Source organism: Falco rusticolus, chromosome 2 (genome assembly GCF_015220075.1).
Source record: "Falco rusticolus isolate bFalRus1 chromosome 2, bFalRus1.pri, whole genome shotgun sequence".
NCBI classification, from domain to species: Eukaryota; Metazoa; Chordata; class Aves; order Falconiformes; family Falconidae; genus Falco; species Falco rusticolus.
In genome coordinates this window covers 28,332,874-28,356,575 of record NC_051188.1, presented here as the reverse complement: position 1 = coordinate 28,356,575, position 23,702 = coordinate 28,332,874, and the positions used below count along the sequence as shown (strand labels likewise).

At 43.3% G+C, this 23,702-nt stretch overlaps 1 protein-coding gene across 1 annotated transcript in view; it reads left to right on the top strand.

Annotated features, from left to right (window-relative positions):
- Positions 1–23,702, top strand: part of LHFPL6 (LHFPL tetraspan subfamily member 6) — a 144,897-nt gene that overhangs the window by 115,799 nt on the left and 5,396 nt on the right. The window contains exon 3 of the mRNA XM_037378304.1: positions 14,485–14,583. Within this exon, the coding sequence (XP_037234201.1) occupies positions 14,485–14,583 (99 nt within the window). The remainder of the gene's footprint in view (positions 1–14,484; positions 14,584–23,702) is intronic.

Genomic DNA, 23,702 nt, shown 5'->3' with positions numbered 1-23,702 from the left:
GCTCCAGCCTTCAGCTGTTCGCTGAACGCGTAACACCGTCAAACAGCTTTGGCCCAGGAACACTTGCAGGTGGTTTTATTTGCATCACAACAAACACAGGTCACTCATTTCATATCTGAAGTGTAAGTTGAGGGGGTTCAAGCAAGCATCTGTGGGAAAAGTGACCACTGAGGAGCTGGATGCGTCACAGGAGTCAGCTGGTTCTTAGTGAAGAATGCAAATTATGGTTAGTGTATGGTTAGTTAGCTGAAAGTAAGGGACTTTTCCTCTCTGAAGAGTTTATAAATTGTGTAAATGCCGTTGTTAGTTGTTTCTGCAGCCATCTAACATTCATCTCATGGCTTGTTCATTTACCCCTGTTTATTTCCATTTTTTTCTTACATCCTCTCGCAGTCCTTGTAGGAGACCCAGCCCATGCTACTATTGCACCTAAGCTCTTACTACTCCTAGGTCTGAATGAGAATGCATTCCAGGGGTCTTCACACTTTTTAACCAGGGGGCCGGCGCGCGGATGCAGTGGCAGGCAGTCATCTGCGGCTGCTTGGTTTCCCCCCCCAACCCCCGGCGGGGGGGGGGGGGGGGGGGGGGGGGGCAGGGGGGTCTGTAATTACCGGGGGCCGGACTGAGGACCCTGGGGGGCCGTATCCAGCCCGCGGGCCGTAGTTTGAGGACCCCTGATCTAGTCACTGAGTATTAATCCATCAAGGCAATGAGCTTGTAAACTGGAGCAGAAGTATTAAGTGCTGGGGGTGGCATCAAAGGCGCTGATACGCTTTTATCAAGGACAGTCTTTATAGCAAAGATGTACTTGAAGAGTCTTCTGCTGCTCATAAAGCATCACTTCTGAAAAGTTTTTTGGAGGAGAGAACAGCAATGAGCTCCAAGAATCATACAATTCATTTTAACTTCTTTTTTTTTTTTTTTTTTTTTTTTTTTGTTAGCATTGCCACACCTTCAAGGTCTTGATTTAAGTCTCCTTTTGGTTTTCCTCGGTTGAAAGCAACAAGTTTGATTCTTTATTCAGAGGCACTGATAGTATTCTGGCATTGCTTTTTGAGGTTTGAAGGGAAATCCTCTGGGTAGAGAAGGCCGTATGGAATGGCCAGTTTTAGCAGGAAAAACTGGATAAATTGGGACTGACTGCTTAATCTGCTGGGGAGGAGGGTGCTGCAAAGGGAGAAGAAAATAAACTTCTCTCTCAGAGCCCTGGTAGGGGCTTAGCAAAGTCCATGGTTTAAGGATTGAACTTGAATTACCACAAGGAAGATGTAGGTTAAACAACATGAAAAGCTTCTCTTGCAGACACAGAGCCACATGAATAGACTGTCTTAGAAGGTGCTGGGATCTCCATTGTAAGAGGCTTTTTAAGAACAGAGTAAACAAATATTTCTTTTGGAATGTGCAAGTTCCAAGAGAGTTCATCCTGACTTTAAGGATGAAGGATGAAGGATGCACAGCTGAAGGATGGATTAGGTGACTTCTTGATGTTCTTTCCAACCCAAGTTTCTAAGATTTTCTTGTTTTAAGTATGCTGTCTGCATAAAAGAATTTACTAAATGATACAAGAGGAAGATGGGAAGCAAAAGACTCTCAACATAAAGAGCTGGACAGTGCTGAGGCATTACTCTATTGCCTTGGGATAGGTGGGTGATGAGAAGAGGATTTCAAAATGAGTTTAAAGGTGGACTCATGAGTTCATTGTGGGAGAAGCATACCCTTCTACTCAGTTCTCTCTCACGCTCTGATCTTTGTTACCAGAAAGAGAAGCGCGTTTGAGATGTTGGTAAGGTTGTCCATATGGATTCTCTCTGGAGAGGATAAAGCAGCAGTGCCAATTTTTTCTGAGCTGCAGATGTGCAATATATTTGTATCAAACTGCAGCTCCTATCCAAAATTATGATTTAACACATTTTGTGGCAACCTGAAAAATGGGACCTATTTGAGGGAAATTGACTTGATAGTGTTTTTTTCTTCTGCATATTGGATCAGTTATTGAGTTTGAATGCCTTCGGATAGAAAGCACAGAAAATTCCATATTTTTCATTTGTTTTTAAAATATTAAAAATATCCTTATTTTGGGTATCTTACATGAAGCAAACTTTAGAGCATGTAAACATCATGTAAAATAAAACACAGTCTGACAGTATGGAAACAGTATTTTGAATCTCATGAAGTTCTCACTGGAGCTGTGCTGAACCTTATAATCTCTCTTATTGAAAACAAAGTAGCTGGGAATGGGGCAATATTTGGTTTTAGTTTAATTGAGGAAGCTGTATGCACAATTGATTTCACATGGAGTCCATTATTGCTTGGATTTGACTTCATTTCTTTTGATTTTGCACCGCAGTTCAGCACAAAGGAAAACTGCACTGTGTATACCCTTGTTCATACATAGATTGATTCATGTGCTTAGCTGTATGCTCTGCAAGAAGCCTTGTGGATGCAAAGGGTATTTTAAAAGCTGCTAAAAAGTGCTGCAGCTACAGCAGCAAACAATAAATTAAACTGACCTCTCCCTCACCAGTTTCCATGTATTTCACAACACTTTGCTGTCTATGACTTATCCATCTGAGCACCCTACACTGTACGGGGAGAAATTTGTTTGATGGCTGCAGGCCTGTGTATCAGCTAAGCTGGTGTGTGCATTTCTGCAGAGCAAGAGGAAGGGTTAAACCTGTGAGGCACCAGTGAAGATAATATAAAGGGGAAAGTAATTCTCAGCTGTGTTTACTGTCTGTCACTGTCTTTTACAGCATTGTAGCAGTTTATCTTACTATATTTCCTATCTAGAAAAGTGGTCTCCAAACTCATTTGCTTTGAGGGGTCTTACAAACTCTTCAGTAGAAATGTGGACCTGTTCAATCTTTTTTCCAGGTATGGATTGCCTAACAGCATGTATGAACTCGCTTCAGTGTGCTCCCTGTTTTGCCAGAGGGTCTGCAGACCGTGTGCTGAAAATGCTACTTTGAAGTCTTGAGTATGGCTGTAGTTTACTGAGATGTGCAGTGGTTGGTTTTCCATTAATCCTTGGACAGCTCAACTGAAATAAGCTAAACATTAAAAAAAAAAAAAAAAAAAAAAAAAAAAAAAGGGCAAAAGCATGGTATGCAGTATTGCCCCAGTGGATGTATGCTTTGCATCAGTTCCGCTTCCCCTTGTTACTTTGGGGATATGCTACCAAGGTGAAGGAATTGGTTGGACATATTTGTTGCTTTATCCAGCATCTACAAACTATTCTTTTTCACAGATCAGGGAACCAATAGACATGGAAAAGCAATTCTTTGGTGTTTAATCTGTGTATGAATGTTTGCAAAGGCTGGGACACCCTAAAGGCAAAATCAGTGGAGTCGTGCTCAGGAGTTGGGTGTCTGCACACTTTTCCTTAATGCTTATAATGACCTTAGTCTGCCCAGTTGGTACTGAAAAGATCTGGCAGTGCCTGACCATTTACCCATTTTTCTGCTTAGGCATCTTCACCGACACAGGGTATATTTCCTTCATTCCCTCCTCACGGTCCTTCATGAGATCAGTTCACATAATGGGAAATCCTTCAAGCATGCGGCTTCTACAAAGGCTCTGGCTAGTGTAGTCCGGTCTCCAGTTGCTATTGAAATGCATATTAATGCAAAGGAGTATGCCTTATCTACTATGACTACATGGAGTATTACGTATTTTGGGAAGCTAGTTATTAAACTACCTCTTATTAATTACAGTAGGCACCCTTGTGTTTCTAATAGAGTGATTTCTATTTAAATACACTATGTCATATGCCATATGCTGCTCTAGACTCTTTGAACTGTCAAGCGTTTGATTCTGAGCCACAAAACGATGGGGTGAGCACACAGATGGGTTGTCACATAAAGAAGTCTGATGGCATGTGGTAACACTCAGGTTGTTGGTAGGTTTTGGTTTTTTTCCCCCTATAAAGCTTATAACATACAAGCAGTGATCATGGCTTGCCAAACAAAAATGAGCTGACAGTCAAACTCCAGGGTGTTTTCTGGAGTTCTTCAAGCATTTCAGTTCCACTCTGCAGATTCACTCTGCCTTTAACTGGACCATATCACATCCTTTTCAGAACAAGTGGTGTCAATCATTTCGTTGTGTGACACACTGATAGGAATGACACAGAGACTCACCAGAGCTGGACCTGAGTGGTCTGGCTCTGTGGCAGCAATTGAGGCAGACCAAGACCATTCTGAAGCAGCAACGTGTTTCCATAGAAATAACTTCCTTTCAAGGCGGAACATACAGGTTTACACTCAGAACTCAGAAGCAAGACAATTTTTCCTTTAATCTTCTCTGCTTCCCTAACATTGAGGTTATTTCCATAAAGGAAGGCAAAATTCATGACAGGAATCGAGACATTTGCATCTTAAGGACAGAATGAGGGCAGAAGTATAGAAAATAAAGGATAAAATAAAGTGTTGTTAACTTTGGGTCGGATTCAATTATGGGTTCATACACTTTTTTAAAGGTGTTTACAATACAGGTATTTTCCCTTGAGCTAGGTTTCTAAGTTCCTATTAAGATCAAGAGATATCTAGGGTGAAATTCGTTAGGCTAAATCTAGAAGCTTTGCACTGTAAGAGATACTCTGGGGTCTGCAAGACCTCTGCGTGGGCTGGTAGGTGTGACAGGGGGCTTAGAGGAATCTTGCACTGCTCTGCAGAGGGAGATGGAGGCCAAGCAAGGTACTGAACAGCACTTAAACTGACAGAAGGTGACTAATATGCCTAATATGACTAATATTTGGGTGGCTAAATCCCACTCTAAGCCGGTACTGACAGTGGAGCACAATTCAGTCATTGACCTACAAGTGTCTAGTGCCATTCGAGATGCCCTTGGCTATCCCACCTCCAGCTGCTGATCCAGGAGCATCTGGCTTTCCCTGTTTGGCCCTATGTCATGTCTGTCAGTCCCACACAAATGTCTTTGCTGTCTTACAAGTTAGGTGAACTGAGATGTGTCCCAGTCATAGACCAATGTTTGTGTATTCTTTAGGATGAGAAAAATACCTTCTTGACTCCAATGATTGACGAGGATCTCAATTCATTTGCCACTGCAGAGGTGTCTCCATAATTTTCATATGCTCTGTGCCATCCGAGGCACCTAGAAAGGAAGACCCATGCTGTTCTGGAGCAGGAGCTGGTCTCCAGGCGGGCTACATGGCTGAAATGCAAGTAGTCCTATGTACACACACATGACTTGAGCCCCAGCTGCCTTAAGCTGAGGTGCCTGAACGATGGAAAAACAGATTCCTAGAGTGTTTCATGTTGGAAGGGGTGTCAAGAGGTCATATAGTTCAACCTTCTGCTTAAAGCAGGACCAACGCTGAATCACATCTACAATAATTACTTTTGTGCCTCCCAAGTATCCCCTTAGACAAACAAAAGCAAGCAAGTTGGGCTTATCCAGACTACTTAGTGTTGTGCCTTCTGTCTAAATACTGGAGGATTCACAGCCTTGATCCTCCGCCACTTACCTCATCCAGGGGCACATCACCAGTACATATTGCAGGAAGCCCAAAGGAGAAAACCTCGTGATGCTGGAATCTCTCATATTGAATCATCTGCACCCAACACTCATGGTTGGGAGAAATAGCTGTGGTGAAAGCTGTCTATCCCCCCACACCCACCCCCTTTTTTTTTTTCCTGATTTGAACCTTGATCTCTCATCCTATGGGAACTGTGGAGCTTCTGTCTGAAGGATGTTCTACTTGGTACCAAATACGTGTATCATTGGCTGAGAGAATGAAAATGTAAGAGGGACTGTGTGATCTGGTGGTAAGGGAATCAGCCCGGAGTCTCTGCTTCAGTGAATATTCAGTCTTTAATCAATTGGTATGTCCTGCAGGTACCTTCCACCTTGACTCTGTGACCAGCCTTAGCCTCAATTAACCATAACCAATAAGATAAAAATTGCACAGGCAGGTACCTGTTTCCTTGGATCTCTCTAAAGCTCCCTGCATGTGAATGGTGATGTATAAAAATGGTAATAATGGAGTTTTCAATTAAATATGCAGCTACACACTCTACCACTACAAACGTAAATTAGGATTAAACTTTTGGATTTCTTAGTATCTAGTACCAACCTGTGCAGAGTGGAGCCTATTTACTGCTGCTTTATAAAATCTAGTTAGTAGAAGTACTTCCAGGGCTGATTTTTTGGGGGGTTAGAACTGTTGGGAGCTGCAGCATTCTGGAACCCCCTGCACCAGCACCTATTCTGCAGGGCTTTGAAATTGGTGCTGGATCTTTCCTTTCCATGGCAGCAGCTGCCACAGCCCTGTCACTTGTCCTTTTACCAAATAGCTCTTGTTAATTCACTACCATTTAGTAGCAGCTCTGTGTTTAATTTTTCCACTCTTCTTACTTCACTGTTTCTTTGGGGTTTCTCCCAGCCCCCAGCTCCATTTTATGAAGCCTTCAGCATCGCTTTAAAAACGCCCGGGGCCAAATAGAGCAGACAAAGCCATTAGCTTTTGGGTAGCAATGTAGCATCTCTGGGTGGGGAGATTTCCCCCTCTGAGCGTGGAGCATGTCTGTAGTAATGAGCACACCACCTTTGATCAAATGAAAATCAAAGTGAAGTGATGCTTCATCTGTCAGAAAAGTCCTATCTGCACCCTCCACTGCCCCATGCCCACAGTCAGGGAGAAAACGAGGGCTGTGACTCTCCCATAACACAGCACTTTGCTGTGCTGGATGTTGGCAGGCGTTCATCGTGCCTTTTTTAGGCTTCCTTTGCCTCTGGCCCTGCTTTCCGAGAGCTCTGGGAAGCGGCAGCAGGCAGGTGGCAGCTCTTGACTGTGGCTGTTTGCTGAGGTTCAGAGCCAGCAGCTGCCAGGGAGTGAGTGCTCATGGTGTGGAGCAACCCGAAATAACAGAAAAAGTCTCATTCGAGGGGTGGGGCTTGACAGTCAGAAGGAAGGGAGCTAAGCAAAGCCAAATGCATTAAATTAAAACCTGGAGATCAGAACCAGAAGGGAAAGGGTGGTGGGGTTTTGCCTTTGGCTGAGAACCTGTGAGTACTATTTCTATCCTGCTCAAGATGAAACGGTGTTATCGGAGGCAGGATCTGCAAAGCTGAAGGTTGTAGCCTTTTCTTCTCTCTGTTTGTTGTTGTTATGTTTCATTTTGCTTTGTGCCTAGAGTCCCTCTAATGTCCCGCTACAGCAAAATCTGTGGCAGAAACACCCTGACCTTGAGTGAAGCTCTGAACTGACTTGCTGTCTCCCATGCTGTGACCCTTGTGAGGAGGAGTGGGAGGAAATTTGGCACAGCGTAAGTGTAATTTCTACCTGTGTGTCCCTGGGGACCTCTGCTTGGACACTGGGACAAGGGAGTCCCTTACTGCATTCATTCATTGTAGGCAATGGTACCCTCTCTCAAACTATGCACTTTCAGTTCAGGTTCAGTAAGTAACAGTCAAATGCCTCATGCTCAGTGACTACAAGAGAGAACTGTTGCCCACAATTTGGTCTCACGCTTAAGCCTGGTTTTGCCCAGGCTCTGGGGTTTGTCTGAACCTGCTCTGTCCCACTTCTGTCACTCTGCCATTGCTACTTGATTGCAGCTTCTGGAGAGCTTCTTGACCAGGGGCTTCAGAAGCTGTGTCTGATGAAGCATTTCACATCATGGTTTTTAACCAATTCTTCTTTGACCCCATTGTCTGATGGCTAAGGTACATCTGAAAGCAGCAGACAACTTCATGTGCCAGCTCACTTTTACTTTCACAGGCTCACTTTTATAGCAGGTAAATGCTTTAAAACCATTACAGCAATGCGAGTGTTTTAAGTCACAGGAACTGGAGAGTCAAAATCCATGCTGCATCTAAAAATCAGTTTTGTTTTGCTTGTAGAGATTACTGTACCTTCAAGTGACAGATGGGAAAGTGAAAACTTTCTATCATCCTTGAAGATTCAGACAGGCTAATAGAGAAAAAACGTGAAAGGAAAAATCGTCATTAAAATGGTCTTGAAAGGGATGACTTCCAAATTATTGTCTGTCAGCTTCTCCAGATGGCCTGAATATCTGTCAGATGAGCAGTATTCATTAGAAATGCCTAGCAAAAAAAAAAAAAAAAAAAAAGGCAAGGTTTCTTTTTAGTGAGGTCTGAAAACGAAAGGGGAAAAAGTAGAAGATGAGGGGAAAGAAGGGAGGGAGATAATTTGAAGAAGACCTTTCTCACTAAAAAGTGACTGTAAAAAAGGCAGCTTTTGGTTCTGGATTTATTTTCTCTCTGCAGTACGTACATCAGGCCTGACCCATTCCTTTTATCTTTCTAGGTGGAAATAGAGATTGGGTTTTTGCAATGACACTGGGCTCCTGGAAAGGCTTCCCAGGCCCCTCTGCTACAGCAGTGCAGACCCCCGCTACCTGCTGGCTAAGGAGGCCCTTTATGGTGCCCGGGCAGTCCCTTTCACTGCATCTATAGGGCATAGCTGTGACTGGAGCTGAGGATATGGAAAAAAGGAATACAATTTCCAGTGCCCATGTAGAAACCTCTTAATAAGCCTGTAATCAAGGAAAGACACCAGGAGTTTAGCTCCCACTTGAAAATGCATTTTCCAGCAGCAAGACTCTGAGACTGAATCCAAAGCTAAGTGCCTTATTTACTGCCATCACTACCTCTCTTCATTGATCAGACTGGTGCTTTTCTCCATCAGATTTACCTGAACCATGTGCTTAGGTTTACCCTGTGCAAGAGAGAAGGAAGGACACTGGTGAAAGTTTGGCTTTATTTAACAGGCTTTTGAGGATGGAATGGTCAAATGGGCTGATGACAAAACAAGAAAGATCCATATAGTAATCAGTGGCATGCTGTGACCTCAACAAGTGAGAGGAAGAGCTGAGTCTGTAAAACAGGACTTGCTAGCTATAAACTGTCAGGACAGTTACAAACAAGGAATGTATGGTGTGATGTCTACATGGGTTATTTAAGGCATGTCAGATCTTTGGGTAGAGGATCCCATTGAAGCCACAGCAGCTTCCTTTTTTGTGCGTTGACTTTTGCTGATAGGTCTTGGTCTCTCTGAGTGCAGTCTTTTTGCCCACGGCAAAATCTGGTTAATGCCTCTTGGTTTATTAATCCTTCTGTATTTATTGTTTGAGACCTGCCTGCATCTGAGCTATTCTTGGAGATATTAATAGTGGTTAATATTTTACCTCTTGGAGTAAGCTGATCACTGCATGCCACAAATCATTTCTTTATCACTTCAAAGATGAAACCTATATCTGTGCCAAGCCACTAATGTAATTACTGCTCCTTCCCTGCCACATCCACCGTATGCAGAACCTGTTACATGCAATTATTTTCAATCGCAAGTTCCACTCCAGACAGACAAGATCATCCTTCAGGTGCTAAGTGGTACTAAAATATGACTCCACATTATACCCACAGCAAAAGTAACAGGGAAGGCAGTCTGGGATGGACAAGGATCACTCTAGGTAGTTTACTGTTAAGGCGTCCACCCTCTGACCCCCTGGTTTGTAGTTTTGCAACCTGTAGGTCTGGACAGCTCCTCACTTAGCACATATCGGTGTTTTAACTCACTTTTTGAAGGTATTCATCTCTCTGCAAGGACTACACAAAGAGCCTATGGGCTAAATAAGACCCTGTTAAATATTGAAGCTAGGCACGTAATTCCAGCTTTGCACTGCTGAAGCTGGCTGCATTAAATCAGCCCTGTGGCTCTCTCCCACATGCCTCAGTAGCACATTGAGCCAGCCACAGCACCTGCAATAGCAATGTTTCATGGATCAAGGCAAGGACCCTGTTTCACTCCTGAATGCAGAACTGCTCCAGAAGAGCTGGTCTCTGACACCTCCACTGCCAGCACCTCCATGGGTGCATGGCATGTCATCTAAAACAGCAGCCAAGTGCCACCAGCACCTCCACCGGTGGCTAGCCCCATCCCACTGTCTGGCTCACCCGCACCTCGAAGCTGCAGCCCCTTTTGTGAAGGTGCTGTTTACAGACCTGCACATTTCCTTCCCCTTTCTATTTCTCTTAACGACTTTAGTGGATAATGGAAGATGACAGAATGGTAATTGCAGCACTGTGGGTTGTTGGTGGTTAGGTTTTTTTCTACTTTCTGAAGAAATGTTATAGGCATCCTAAGCATTTAAAGCAGCTGTAAAGATGGGTGTGGTGTCCTGGGTAGCATAGCTGTCTAAATACAGTAACTGTAGGGCAGACCAGGATGTGACTTGAGCTAAACCAGTAACTGCTGTCTACTGAAGCTGCAAAATTAGCTTAAGGATTTCTGTGGGGTTTGCAGCCCTTGTATTTAACATAGATCTTTAAATGGAGGTTGCAGCTGGTCAGCAGGATCTACATTCTCTGTGATTAAACAAACTGGCTGTGTGCATGTATGAATTATTACCAGTAATAGTATGCAGTCTTTTTGCTTTTGTGAGGTCTGATCTACACATTTAGTTGCTTACAAACAGTGGTGGTTTGATTAGAAAGGAAGGAAGGGGCTGAGGGACATTTATCCAAGTCCTGTTAACACCATGGGCTTTGAGACACTCCACACTTTTAGTGCATAAAATAAGGGAGCTGAAATGCCAGTTTCCAGCTTCACTGCCCATGTAGACCAAGCCAGTATCGGCCCTGCTGAAGTCATGCAGAATCCTCTGAAAGCAATAGGACATTGCACACACACACTCACACATAGATATATACCTCAGGACATAAAGCAAAACTTGTGAAATTTTGTCTTACTGACTAGCAGGCTCTAAGTCTTTGTGGAAGTCTTACACTGAAGGTAGATCCCTGAGTTTGGCCTGCACCTTGTTTGCAAGAAGTACTGGGGAACACAACTGTGTTGTCAATAGACCTGCATTCACAACTGTTGCATACGCACCACTACAGGGAAACATTTGAAGGTGAATCAAAACCAGCTGAAAACCAGTGATATCAAAGGAGATGTCAAAACAACAGCTTAAAGGCTTTTGGCCAGTTGGTACCTGTGACAAAATTGGTATTTATAGGCATAGGCCTTTTCGCCAGACAGTAATGTGCTCCTGGCAGCACCTTTGGTCTCTGGCAGGTTTTATGTTTGCTAAATGAAGCTTGTGAGTTTGCTGATGGCTTTATACCTTGTCCTTCACACATAAACATGCTGCTGCTCATGTGCCGGGGCCATGCGGCAGCACTGGTGTTAGGTGGCGGTTTCCCATTTATCTCATCATAACAGCCAGTGCGGGGTGCGAGCAGAAAAGAAGCTGCAGTGCTTGATGGCTGGTACGCCACAAATGAAACTCAGCACTGCTAAAGCCCATACCCAAATGGAGAGCCAGCTGTTGCTGGTGCAGGGAGGTTCTGTCATAGCACACTAATTTTCCCTTATTTGATTTATTTATTTCTAGGGGCACAGCTAATGGTGGGGCCCAGCGGTGGATGCTGAGATCTGGTCATTAGACAATGTGGACTGGCTTTAAGGGCAAGTACCCACATACGAGTGAGGCATCTGCTCCTTTAGAGCAATTTAACATGACAGTATATCGCATTGCTAATGAATTTTTGATTGAACCCAGAATATTTTTCACTGAAACTGAGCTTTGTACTTACAGAGATGGACGTACGGAAGTAGGAAAGAGGGTGTGATGTGGGGGTGTAGAGGTCTGGCTAGGGAAGGGAATAAATTGCCAAGGCTTGCAGTCACTCTATGCAGTGTAGCATCAGAGGCAGAAAGAGCAAACAGGTACACTTTGGAATAGGATGAGCTGTGTTTGGAGGGTGGCAGTGGAAAGTGCTGTGAGCAATATTCGTGGGAAAAACCCCGAACAACAACCTGTTACTGCAACAAAACCTAAACAGGGCTGAACAGAGAGTCCTCTGTGAATGCCATGGGCGCTAGACACTCTTGCCACCTGAGGAGAGTAATTGGCAAGTGCTAAGAGCTTTTTCTGGGTTTGGAGGGGCAGCATTGTTATGCTAATAGTCCTTTCACTTGCCTGCAGTGCTGCTGTTGTGTTCTCCTGGAAGAATTGGGCAGGAGGCTTTCCCAGGACCTATTTGTGAAGAAGGTCTAGCTGCTGTTTCATCTGGTCCAATGCAGGCAGCTGCAAGCCTGCCTTCCCTCTTACCCCCTGCATACATCTCTGTGCTCCTTGCAACAGAGCCCTCTGGGTATTTGGGAGGTCTCCCAGAGAGTCTGTTCAAGGACACGTGTTTATTGAAACCAGCAGAGCCAGGGTAGTTCACTTTTGGCCAGAGCAGCTTCTGAGCTGTGGTCTGCCTGGGCTGGCACTAGGCACGTCGCCGGCATCATGGGCAGTGTGGGAAGGGGTCAGAACCACAGCAAGGCTGGCGAGGGCTGCCATGGTCCACCAGTCTGTGCAACTATCTCTGGCATCTAGGTGCTCTTCCTCCCTTCCTCAGCCATTCTCATTATCAGTGGTGATGTTCCTCCTTGCCCCGTTGGGTCCTGCCTATTCTTAGCACATCAGCTGTATGCATTGTAGCAAAATACCCTTCTTGCTTTAACAATCCTTAGTGAGAATCCGTCGGGTTTTTTCAGTCTTAAGCTGTAGACCGAGTTTTGGCCGAAGTTCTCTTGTCTGAGGAACATCCTTTCTGAGAATTTAATTTGAAGCAACTCTCATTTACATGGTTTCTATCAGCTGCTGTAGGCTCTGAGGCCCTGGGGGAAAAAAATCAGATGATACTGTGAAAGCTATTAGCAAGGACATTAGAAGCAACCATATTCAGGTCAGGAAAAGTTCTGAAAATACCTAGCATTCATGTATCCTTAATTGCTTTTCTCCCTTTACAGCTGTTGGGTGAACCACCATCTGAGAGGGGGCTGCCTCAGGGATTTCTTTTCCAGTATAGATATGGAGAGAGGAGCAGGCAATGACTGCTCAACAAGGAAAGGAAGAACTAAACTTGAGCAGCAAAACCAAATTTGAACTTTGTGGAGGAAGGTCTAAGGAGCTAATACTGACCCTAAACAGGGGAAGGTGTGCTTGGGGAAGCAGCAAAAGAGTTTCTGAGCTGCACTGCTAACAGCTAAGATGCTAAGAGCGAAGGATGAGATACCACTTCTGGACTTCAGTGCCTTGTTCAAGCATGTCTTTGAGGAGGCAAGAACATTTTGAAGTGATTTCTGTATCTTACAGGACCATAAAAAATATGAGAACCTTAGACATCTTGAGGATGGAGACAGCAGAAATCCATAGCTAGCTCCAAGCCCTAAGCCAGAATCACTCTCAGGGACTCCTGGTAGACTGGTGTGGTGTCCACCGTGCCTCTGACACCACACCCAGGGCTTTTCTGCACTAGGAGTATGCCAGCAGAATTGCTTTGCAGGGAGCACATTGTCCTTATTCTCACTGTCAAGATAAGAAAAGCAAGATGGTGTGAGGCCAAGGGACTTGTCCAAAGTCAGCCAGTGAAAGTTATAAGGCTTCAGACCTTGTCTCAGTCCTGTGCTCTACCTAACAGCTAAAAGGGACAACTACAAACCCACACTGCAAACTTTTTGGGCACTTGCTTGCCTTTACAGTCTGCAAAGTGCCAGGCATACCCAGCCTATTATCTACCTAGTGATTTATTTCCAATCTTACAAATAAGATCTGACACAAAGGAGGTAACATTTAAATGCTGTACCATACATTGAAATGTTCTTGCTAGGCTGTCTGTGTAAGAAGCTTTGCCAGCTACACCCAATTTTTGGCAGCTGCTGCAGTGACAGCTGAGAATGCAATATGATAAAAAATGCCACTTCTGCAAAATAATCATAGCCCATTGGGTGAGTCCCAGCAAGATCTTGTGAAGGAAAAGGCTTAGCCAAAACACATCTGTTCAGGGCAGCATGAGGGCTGGAGAAAGCAAAGCATGTTGTGAACGTTAAGCCAAGCATGATAATAGGTAAATGGCTCAAGAACTCAGTTGTTTTAGCTGAAATAATTTGAGAAAAATTTGTGGAGTGTGTACCTGTGGTGTGAATTGATCAGGTGACATGAAACCATGCTTCCCTGGCTTTTGAAAGGGTGAAAAACAAAGGAAAATTACAACGGATTAGCACAACTGTCAGCTTAATTTTCCTGCTAGAACCTTGACAGACCCTGATTGATTGTTCTTTTAATTAATCAGAAGCAATCAGCTTGTAAATGTTGTGACTAGCAGAGCTTCTATTTAACCCTACGTTGAGTTTTCCGAGTAGTACATGTACAGGTTCTGCAGAGTAGAAGGGGAGTGTAAAAGCTCTCACACAGAAGCTTCAGAGGCTGAGGATGGCTTCTGGTGCTGAACCACCAAGGCTGCCTGCAGCCCACAGATCAGCTGTAAAACAGTGTAGCAGAATGCAGGAGTAGAAGTCCGAAAGATTTTCTACTGTTTTTAGGAGAATTTTTTTTTTCCTTGGAGATTCCCAAACAACAATTTGACACTTTGATTCCTTGGTGGCATCCTGTGTTTAAGCTAATGGCAATTGCTTGTAGAAACCTCAGTTTTCTTTTCTCTCCATAGGTCTGTTGATCGGCTCTGGTTGTGCCCTCTATCCTCTTGGCTGGGACAGTGAAGAAGTCAGACAAACCTGTGGTAACCTTTCCAACCAGTTTGAATTGGGTGAGTCATCATCAGAGTATCTCAGCCACATTAGACTCTTGTATGTGTTGTCCACAAAAGCAAACAAAGACAAGAGCACAGGCATAGAGAAGAAACCCAGCGTGGTAGGGTATTCAAATTGCATTGTTCTGGTATGGTGCTAAGGCAGGGGATTTCAGATAGATTTGTTGGAAATATTTTCAAGAAGAACATTATAAAAGAAAATGAAGGCATGTATGTACGTATATATTTAAGACATCAGATGTAGTAGCCTTGCAATACGGGAGCTAACACTCCTGGACAATTGACAGGGTAGGCTGAGTCTACTGTCATGTCACAGCACAGGTCAGGGTAATTCACAGTCAGTGGAATTAGCGGTCTTTGAAGTCTGGCATGTTTATGGCCTTCTAATCCAAGTCTAAAGAGTACGGGTTTGGTTACTTGCATCCCTGGGAAGCTGATAAATAACACTTGCTCCCTGTGTCAGCCTTCTGCCAGACAAGCCACTGGTCCTACTGTTGGTAACTGCACTGAGCCAAGGACACGGCCCAGCTGGGCTCGCACCCGTTATGGGGTGAGCCGCCTCTAGAGAGGGCTCTAGAAAACAAGGGCCCAGCAGCAACCTAAGGATTAAGCAATGTGGGTGATCAGGATCTGATATTTGAATGTGCATGCAGGTCCTTGGTTAGCTACAAGGATTGATGCAGCTGCTGAAACCCTACTCTGTAAGCATTCTCTGATCCTGTATCACTTGGGGAAGAGGGGGATCTGTAATCATCCTGAAGGAGCAGGAGAGACTGACCACTCTGACCTTCTGAAGACTTGAAAGCTGCTGCCATTCCCAAACATGGACACACACAGTTCCCCATTTCCAGACCCTGTGAGCCAAACATTATGGCGAGTGTTAGAAATTCTTTCCGTAGCTGTGTGTGCAGGGCTTGTGGCAGCCTGGCAGTAAGGTCAGTGCAAAGAACAGTGGACAAAAATGGTCTCCTAGTGTTAAACACAAACCTACTGCATTACCTTTTAATTTTACACTGGTATTTCTGTCAGGCTTCAGGAGTAAGGAGTTTTGCTTCCATCTCAGAGATGTGTCTTGTGAAGATATGCAAATGAATTGAGGTTGAAAGGTAAAAAAAATATTACTTTGGGAGAGATGCTCTGGGTCACCCTCCCTTACACCATTCCTGTGGTGTTTTGGAGTGCATATGATCTGGCATGGGATCAGAAATTCTCATTACCAGTATCAGCACCCATCTCTACCACTGCCACTGATGTTATCAGCAGACATTAACAGTGTTGCCCAAGGGATGTTTAACATGCTCTAGAAGCTTTACCTTGTTATTCTGAACTCTAATGTCCTTCTGTGCTACTGATACTAAATTTTCTTTTCAGTGAAGTATAAATAGTTCCTGCAACTTTATTATTCACCTAAAAATTGACAGATACGAGCACAAAGGAGAGATAGCAATGAGAACAGAAATAGTTAACTAGCAGAAAAAAATGTCGCTGAACTAAGATTCCTGGGCTTGTGGGAAGGTGTCTCAAAGGGTGTAGTAGAAAGAGTCAGCAAAACACTGCAGTTACTGTTGCAGGGAACAGTTGAGTTCATTGCTGCCCATGGTCAATCCTGTGCAGAAGCCTGACGCAGTTCCTAGCCAGCCCACCGAGCAGCACCCCCGTTTGAAAGGCTGGCTAGCCCCTCGCTGGTTCACGCTGATGCCGGCTCTTCCACCCCAAGCATGTGAGCAGCTCTGCCTCTCTGATTCCTGCTTGTGTCTCCCAACAGCCTGCTTGTTCCCAGGCTTCAGTCTTTGCTCTTCCCAGAGTGCAGAAAAGTGTTACCTTTCCAGGTCATTTCTCTGCAAATCACACAAAGGCAGGTGGTGTGCCAGTCTGAGCTCCTTGAAGACAGCACTTAGGCAGTTACAGCCTATGACCTTAAACGCAGTCATGCCCACAATCAGAGAGCAGAGTCTCCAAAACCACCTTCACCATCTCAGCATTGACTCATGAATCAGATATTTGCATACATTGAATCACTCTGCCACTAAAGTCAGTGAAGAAACCCACGTGAAAAATTTCAGCTGACAGCTTTCCTTCCAGGTACACATAAGGACCATGAGATATATTACATTAGCTGTGAAGGTGTGTACTCTTACTGTATTTTCTGGGCCCAGAGCATGCAGGGCATGTGTTATGCATGCCTAGACTTGACGGGACTGCTGCTGTCACCAATCTGCTGCAATCGTATGTTAACACATTAATTAACCAATTATGAGAGCTGAAATTTGCTGTAGTGGTTTCCACCAGGCAGCTCTGCCACTGAACATCTCTCTTCCACATACTTTAGCACTGAATTTAAATGCTTGGCTAGGATGTCTTTTTACTTAATGTCAGTGCCTGACTGATGCTGTGTTAGCGAAGTCATCTGTAAAGAAGAGGTATGGTCCAAGGGCCGTTTAATAACCACGCTGCTCATCATCTTTCATAAATACTTCTTGGTTGGTGATAACCCAAACCCTCTAGTCTTTTCTGAATCATTAGAGACTGTCTTACTCATTATAGCCTACAGGCCAAAAATGATGTTTCAAAGACTTAATCTCACTAAGTCTCAAGACAAATTTAAGTAATTATTGCTTTCATTTGAATATTTAATTTGATTAAGCCACAACGATATGCCTTCCATTCCTGAGTCTGTGAAATTAGTTGTCTCCACAGCCACGTATATACTCGCTGCATTCAAAATCTGCCACCAGAAAAGCTGAGCTGCCTTGAGCCCTGCACTGGTTTGCTGATGGGAGAAATGGTGGTGATGGGAGTGCTGGTCCTGCACCTCCTCCTGCTGTGGGTACTAGCAAGGATGACACTGAGAACGTAATTCAGCACGTGGTTACTCTCAAGGAACAGAGTGTTCAAAGGGATGCTGATCAGCAGACAGCATTCAGCCTCCTCTTCAAGGATGGCAGAGCAACTGCCGCAGCTTGGGCAACAGGGGACATGCATGCGGTTAGGAAAGGAGTGTCAAAGCACAAAAGGTTTGACCACAGAGCCAGTAAAGGTGGAGGTTCAGCACTGAGATTTGTTCTGGACTTTCAAAAGGTGAGGTGGAAAAAATGGTTGAGGTTGGAGGTAAAAAAGATAAGCTAGGAGCGGATATTTACACTACAGGAGGATGACGAGAAGAGGCAGGTACAGAGGAGGGACTGCAAGAACTCTCTTGAGAAGCAGCTGAATTGTGCACTGTGAAATGTAATGTTAACCAGAAATATTCCAGACTTAACAATTAAATGAAAATTTTTGTTTTACCTAAACAAGACAAACCCGCACCTGCCATAACATGCTCATTCAAGGGGGCACCTTACCGCTCCGTACAACTGTCTGAAAGGAGGTTGTAGCAAGCTGGGGGTAGGTCCCTTCTCCAAGATAACAAGCAACAGAAGAGGAAACAGCCTCAAGTTGTGCCAGGGGAAGTTTAGGTTTGGTGTTAGGAAAAATGTCTTCACTGAAAGGGTGGTCAAGCATTGGAACAAGCTGCCCAGGGAGGTAGTGAAATCACCATCCCTGGAGGTGTTTAGAAAATGTGTAGGTGCGGTGCTTAGGGACGTGGTTTAGTGATGGATTTGGCAGTCCTGGGTTATGGTTGGACTTGATCTTAAAGGTCTTTACCAACCCAGATGATTCTATGATTCTGTAACTAGATAGAATAAATAAGATGCAATGCTAAGAACCCATAAAAAACCCTAATCCTTAGTGGGTGTGCTAGATAAGAAGTACTTCTCCATGTCTTCAGGCTTTCTGAAAAGGCATTAGACTAATAGGCACTGCAAATAATGCTGAGATAGCCCATATTGTGAAGAGGGGACCTCCTCTATCCGCCCCCACCAAACACACACATTTCTGTGCACATTCCAAAGCAATATTTAAAAAGGCTGCAGGAAAAATAACCATGCCTTTCATTTATTTATAAGTGGATTTGGGTATTCTTTTCAAAAAAAACTGAGCCAACGTTGTGAAATGCCCAGCAGTTTGCTGCTCTTTTGAAAATTGGGTAGTTATTTGGTTTTTAATAAGTGAACAATGTCCAAATGGTTTACTTAAACATTTATATATTTAATTGGGCTTATTTTTGTAATCAAATGAAAGTGGTTGTATAACTCCATCTCTACAAAGAGAAGTCATTGTTTGACTGAAGGTAACCTGCCAAAGACAACCCCATTTGTTGATTAAGTTACATTCAATAGCTGAGCTCTTTTGCTAATGAGGATGGGAAGTAACTTCCACAAATAGACAGAGACTAGTGTACCTGTAGAGGTGCCTGCTCTCTGCTCTTCTCTAGCAATCTGGTTTTGCCATCATGAAAAAAAGCACAGTGCTAGATTAGGGCTTTGACAAATGACCTGCGGCAAATCTTGTTGGGATGCTAAGGCCATGAGAGGTCCCTGTCACGTTCCTCTCCTTGTGTTTCCCAGCTCCCTAGCCGCCAGAAAGACCTGTATGGAGGTCTTGGTGGTCCTGCTCCATATTGCAGCATCCCATCTCAGATCACAAACTGAGCAGAGTTCCCATCAAAACACCAGACTATGAACTGGAGCAATCTTTTGCTGCTGTTTTTAGGGTGGTAACTCCTAGAAATAGAGCAATATAAATAAATGGGAACAAGAGAAAAGAGATGTTTATGTTTTAAACCAGCACAGTTGTTTGCTCAGTGACCGAGTCAAAGTTCTTAGTCTAATCTGGCCACAGGCTAATGCCTGAGACTGGAAGTATAAACTGGCAGTGCTCCAAGGGACTGCCTTTCACTTTCACCAAATGTCTGAGGATGGATCAAAGTCATCTTAATCTCTTGTCGCTGCACAAGCTGCTATTGTTATGCTGCATTATTTACACCCTGGAGTTGCCTGTGGGCCCATTCAGTACAGCACTGACATGGCACAGCAGTACGGAGCAGCTGACTGAAGCGTGTGAAAGTGAGTCAGATCTACACAATTCCATGGTCTGCAAAAAGCAGGCAATTTCCCAAATGCAAGCATCTTTATAGCATATCATATAGCACACGTTCAGTTTTGCTGAGCTAGAGGCACTAATACCATTTTGTTTTCATTTCTAAATGTACCACACAAGAATAACAGCTGAAAAATGAGGGGTTTAGCAGGAATTCATTAAAGTGAGGGACCTTGTGTTAAGGTGAGAGCATGCATTAAAGTAAAGACTGCACCAGACATTTGCAAAAACTTCCACATTCTATGATTCTGTGATAGATGCTGCGAAAAAACTGTGTGAAGAAATCTTTTGAACGTACATGCCTTTTTTAAAGGGAAATGTGAGTGTATACATGTATAATATAATAATAATAATGAATACATTAGTATTGGTCTTGAGTGTCTAAAATCTTCATTTTAGACTGTTGATTTCCCTAGATGTGCATGTGGAGACTGCTCAGTTGCTGAATGCTTATTTCTGTTGTGCTGGGTGCAGAGGCAGCTAAATCCCACAGAAGGTCCCAGAAAAGACAGGGCATGATCCGTTTAACTCACAAAATTGAACCTCAGCTGGGCACTGGTGAAACAGCAGTACAAGACCCATACGTAAGATCCTGAACAGCAAAATGGATATCTAGAGTAAGATTCATTTATCTAAATGTAGATGGCTCATGCCGTTGTAGGTACCCTAGGAAAATTCTTCTGGCCTCCAGCTGACACTTCCCTACCACCAGATGTATGAAATAGTATTATGTACTTACCTTATTAACTGAAAGAATGAAGGCACTAATTTAAGATAAACTCTGATTTTTAAGTTGAAATACTTGGAATAAATGTTTGTCTTCCTTTAGGAAATGTGGTGTGTTTGGGCAGTCAGGACACAGCCTACATGATCAGTGCTCCAGAATTTTTTATGTCCTACCCCTTTTTGTAAGAAATTACTTTTTTATGTCATACATTTCTTACCTAGGACCTTCTTTTTCATTCTGCTGGTTGATCACTTGTGCTAAGAAGCATCCTACAAACATGGCTATGTGTTTGCTGTGTGGAACTACCTTCAGACCCCATCTTTGAGTTTCATCATGCTTTTCTTTGCTACTAAAGGCAGTGAAAATCACAGGTCTGGCAGCAAGGGCTCGCACAGTTCAGGTGTGGCCATTGGCACACCATGCCCTGCTTACCCACCCAGCAGCTGCTGCCGCAGCCTGCCCAAAATGCATCATTATGCTTGTTTGAGTTCATGCCATCCTTATGAGGCTGGGAACAGTCCCCTGCCCTATTTCTTCTGGAAGATCTAGGTCCTCTCCAGTTGTTTCATGTTCTCTGGCTATCACACTTTATCGCTACCTGTCATGAAGAGAGACATCCTAGGTCTGGGGGCTCAGCTGCAGCAGCCATCAAAGTGGTTGGCTCCAAACACGCACCTTTGCTTGCCCACTGTGCCAGTCCATCCATCTGTGAACTGCTGTGAAAGGGCACTCCAGGCTGAAGTAGCTGTCTGGAGATCAACTTAAAAGACTGGCTCCCATCCTGAATGAAACAAGCAGCTGGATTGCCCTCAAAAGCTCTCAAAAGCTTCTCTTCTGAGGGACATTTGTTTCCAAAGATCATTATTATTAGGCCACCCCCTTGCTACTTTTAGAGGGCTTGAAACATCTTAAAGAGAAGTGTTGACCTGATAATTACTTTTGCTGTAGAAATATTAGAGTAAACAATCTTTAAAGCACTTTAAAAGCAAACAGTGCAGTTGCTAAAACAACATAAAACCCCCACAGAAAGCAGTGAATATAAAAAAAAAAGCTTTGTCAACGAGTTGATTTGCCTTAGGTGGCATCATTTCAGCATCTGGCTGAGTGTTGACATACAGTGCCAAAACGATCAAGAAAAGGATTTAGAGGGTAGGACAATTTATTAGAAACCTATTAAAGGCAAAGGCTCCAAAGCTGTATTTTTCTACGAGCAATCTATCTGAAAAAGCGAGTTTTCTTGTTCGCAGATCCTCTGCAAACAGCTCAGAGATCCTACCAGTTCAGGTTTTTTGACTGGGGCTGAGACAGTCTTTACAAGTGTACCTGAGCGACAGCTGCTGAGTTCTTAAATAAATGAATGAGTCAGCCTATGTGCTAGTAAAGGAAGTGTTTCATCAAGAAACATTTCCTCTTTAGTGCTACCTGGATAACTTCCATTCTTAAATATTTGTAAGCCTTTGGTGACTATATCAAGGTCTACATATATTCTTTCTAACATAAGGGACTTACCTTTGTTGCCAAAGTTAGAATGTGGTCACACAAGGACCCTCTGCAGTCAATAGAAGTAAGCAGGACCATCCAGAAAGGGACTCAGACCACCTAGGGGCAAGTACCTGGTGCTCTTTCTTACTTAAAAAAAAGCTGCTAAACTGGTTGATTGGAATCCCTTCATAGCTAAAGGGAGAAAAATAGGTGCTACTAGAGCAGGGTTCACCTGTTGTACTTTAGATGTCTACCTTAAGATGAAATGCAACACACTTTTATAAGTGACTTTTTCTCCTTGTTTTTTCCAGAGGGAGTCTGGTTGACTAGTCCAGTGTGAATCTCTGTACTGTGAATGTCCAAAGAGAGGTGAAATTATTTTCACTTCCCGCAATAGATGAGCTTTCTGCTGACTTCTTCCAGGAGGCAGGGATTGCTCCTCATTAGCAGGACATAAGCTATATGCACTTGAGAATTTGAGCATTGTAATTGACCCAAGGTGTTTCTTCTCCTTCATTGTTCCATGATAAATGCACACCTACAGCAAATTCAAGGTTTTATTAAACAAAATTGTGTGATCCTCCAAAGAAAGGAAGATTTGGTCATATGAGTGAGTGTCTGCATACAGCAGAAGTGAAGAAATTCAAGCTGGCACTTCTTTTTCCAGTTTTTTACACTTCTGGACTTTATGAGATTTTATGCATTGAATTACAGACCAAAAATCCATGCCATTTCTTTGACCAATTATAAGTAACCAAAATAGCTTGATCTGTGCATGCACGAGAAATCATATGTTTTTAACAAAGAGAAATCCACACAACAGGCAAAGAAACCAGCTTACTAAATGCATTATTTTACATCAAGCTCTTTGTTTGGCTGCAAGAACACCTTGTATAGTGTTCCTTCTTTGTTTCGCATAACTACTTTAATCCTTTCTGGATGCATTCCAAATTGTAACTTCCTTTCCTGCTTTTGTAGCTGATTTCACATGACGGTTTTTCATTGTAACTGTGTCAACAAACAAAAACCCATCAGCTATTTCATTTATCTTGGCTTTGTTTCAAAATGATTATGCCTTCTTATTAATTAGTTTATTATCTTTTACATTGATTTGTGGCTTTCATTTCTCCAAATTCCTGTACATCCCTTAACATCACACTCCTTACTTTGTTCTACTTTGCCAACACCCTGATTGATTACATGAATTCACGTTCTCTGTAGTACTGGACTCTCATATGAAGCTGCTAATTAGACTTCCTGCACAACTTTTTTCAAGTAAGAACTGTAGGTTTTATTTTTGAAAGTATGTAATTTGTATTCTTCAGCCCGGCTAGTTCTGAAACCTTTTTTCCTTCATCTTGGAATGTAGACTGTGTTTAAGGTTAAATGGTTAGAGTTTTCCAAATACTCCAGGCTGCAAGCCCAGGATAATCTTAACATTAACAGCAAAGACGGTACAAATATTTAAGATACTAAGTCTGGCAATTAACAGGTTTGCATCCAAGACACTTCCATATTCTGGAAATTTTTTCAGAAGTGTCAATTATTGGTTATTTTAGATGAAAATCATATGCTATTTCCAGGACCTTGATAACTATATGTGATAATTATTTATAAGACATCATGAGTAGAGATCCTGGTAAAATTCTGTTTTGGCAACTGGATTCTGGCACAGCTCCACAGTAGATCAAATATTCACAGATTTTCTGTTGCCAGTTTTCACGCACTCCCAAATTTGTCTTAATCTTTATTTGCCTGTTATATTGAAGAGGAGAGGGAAACCTAGGGGACACATATCATGGCCTTGAAGATCACATTAGAAATCAAGAAAAGGCATGGGACTATTTTTTAATAAGCCCATCGATCACTTCAGAACTACCTTTCCACATTCTTTGATTTCTTTCAATTTAGCAAATATTGTCTTATG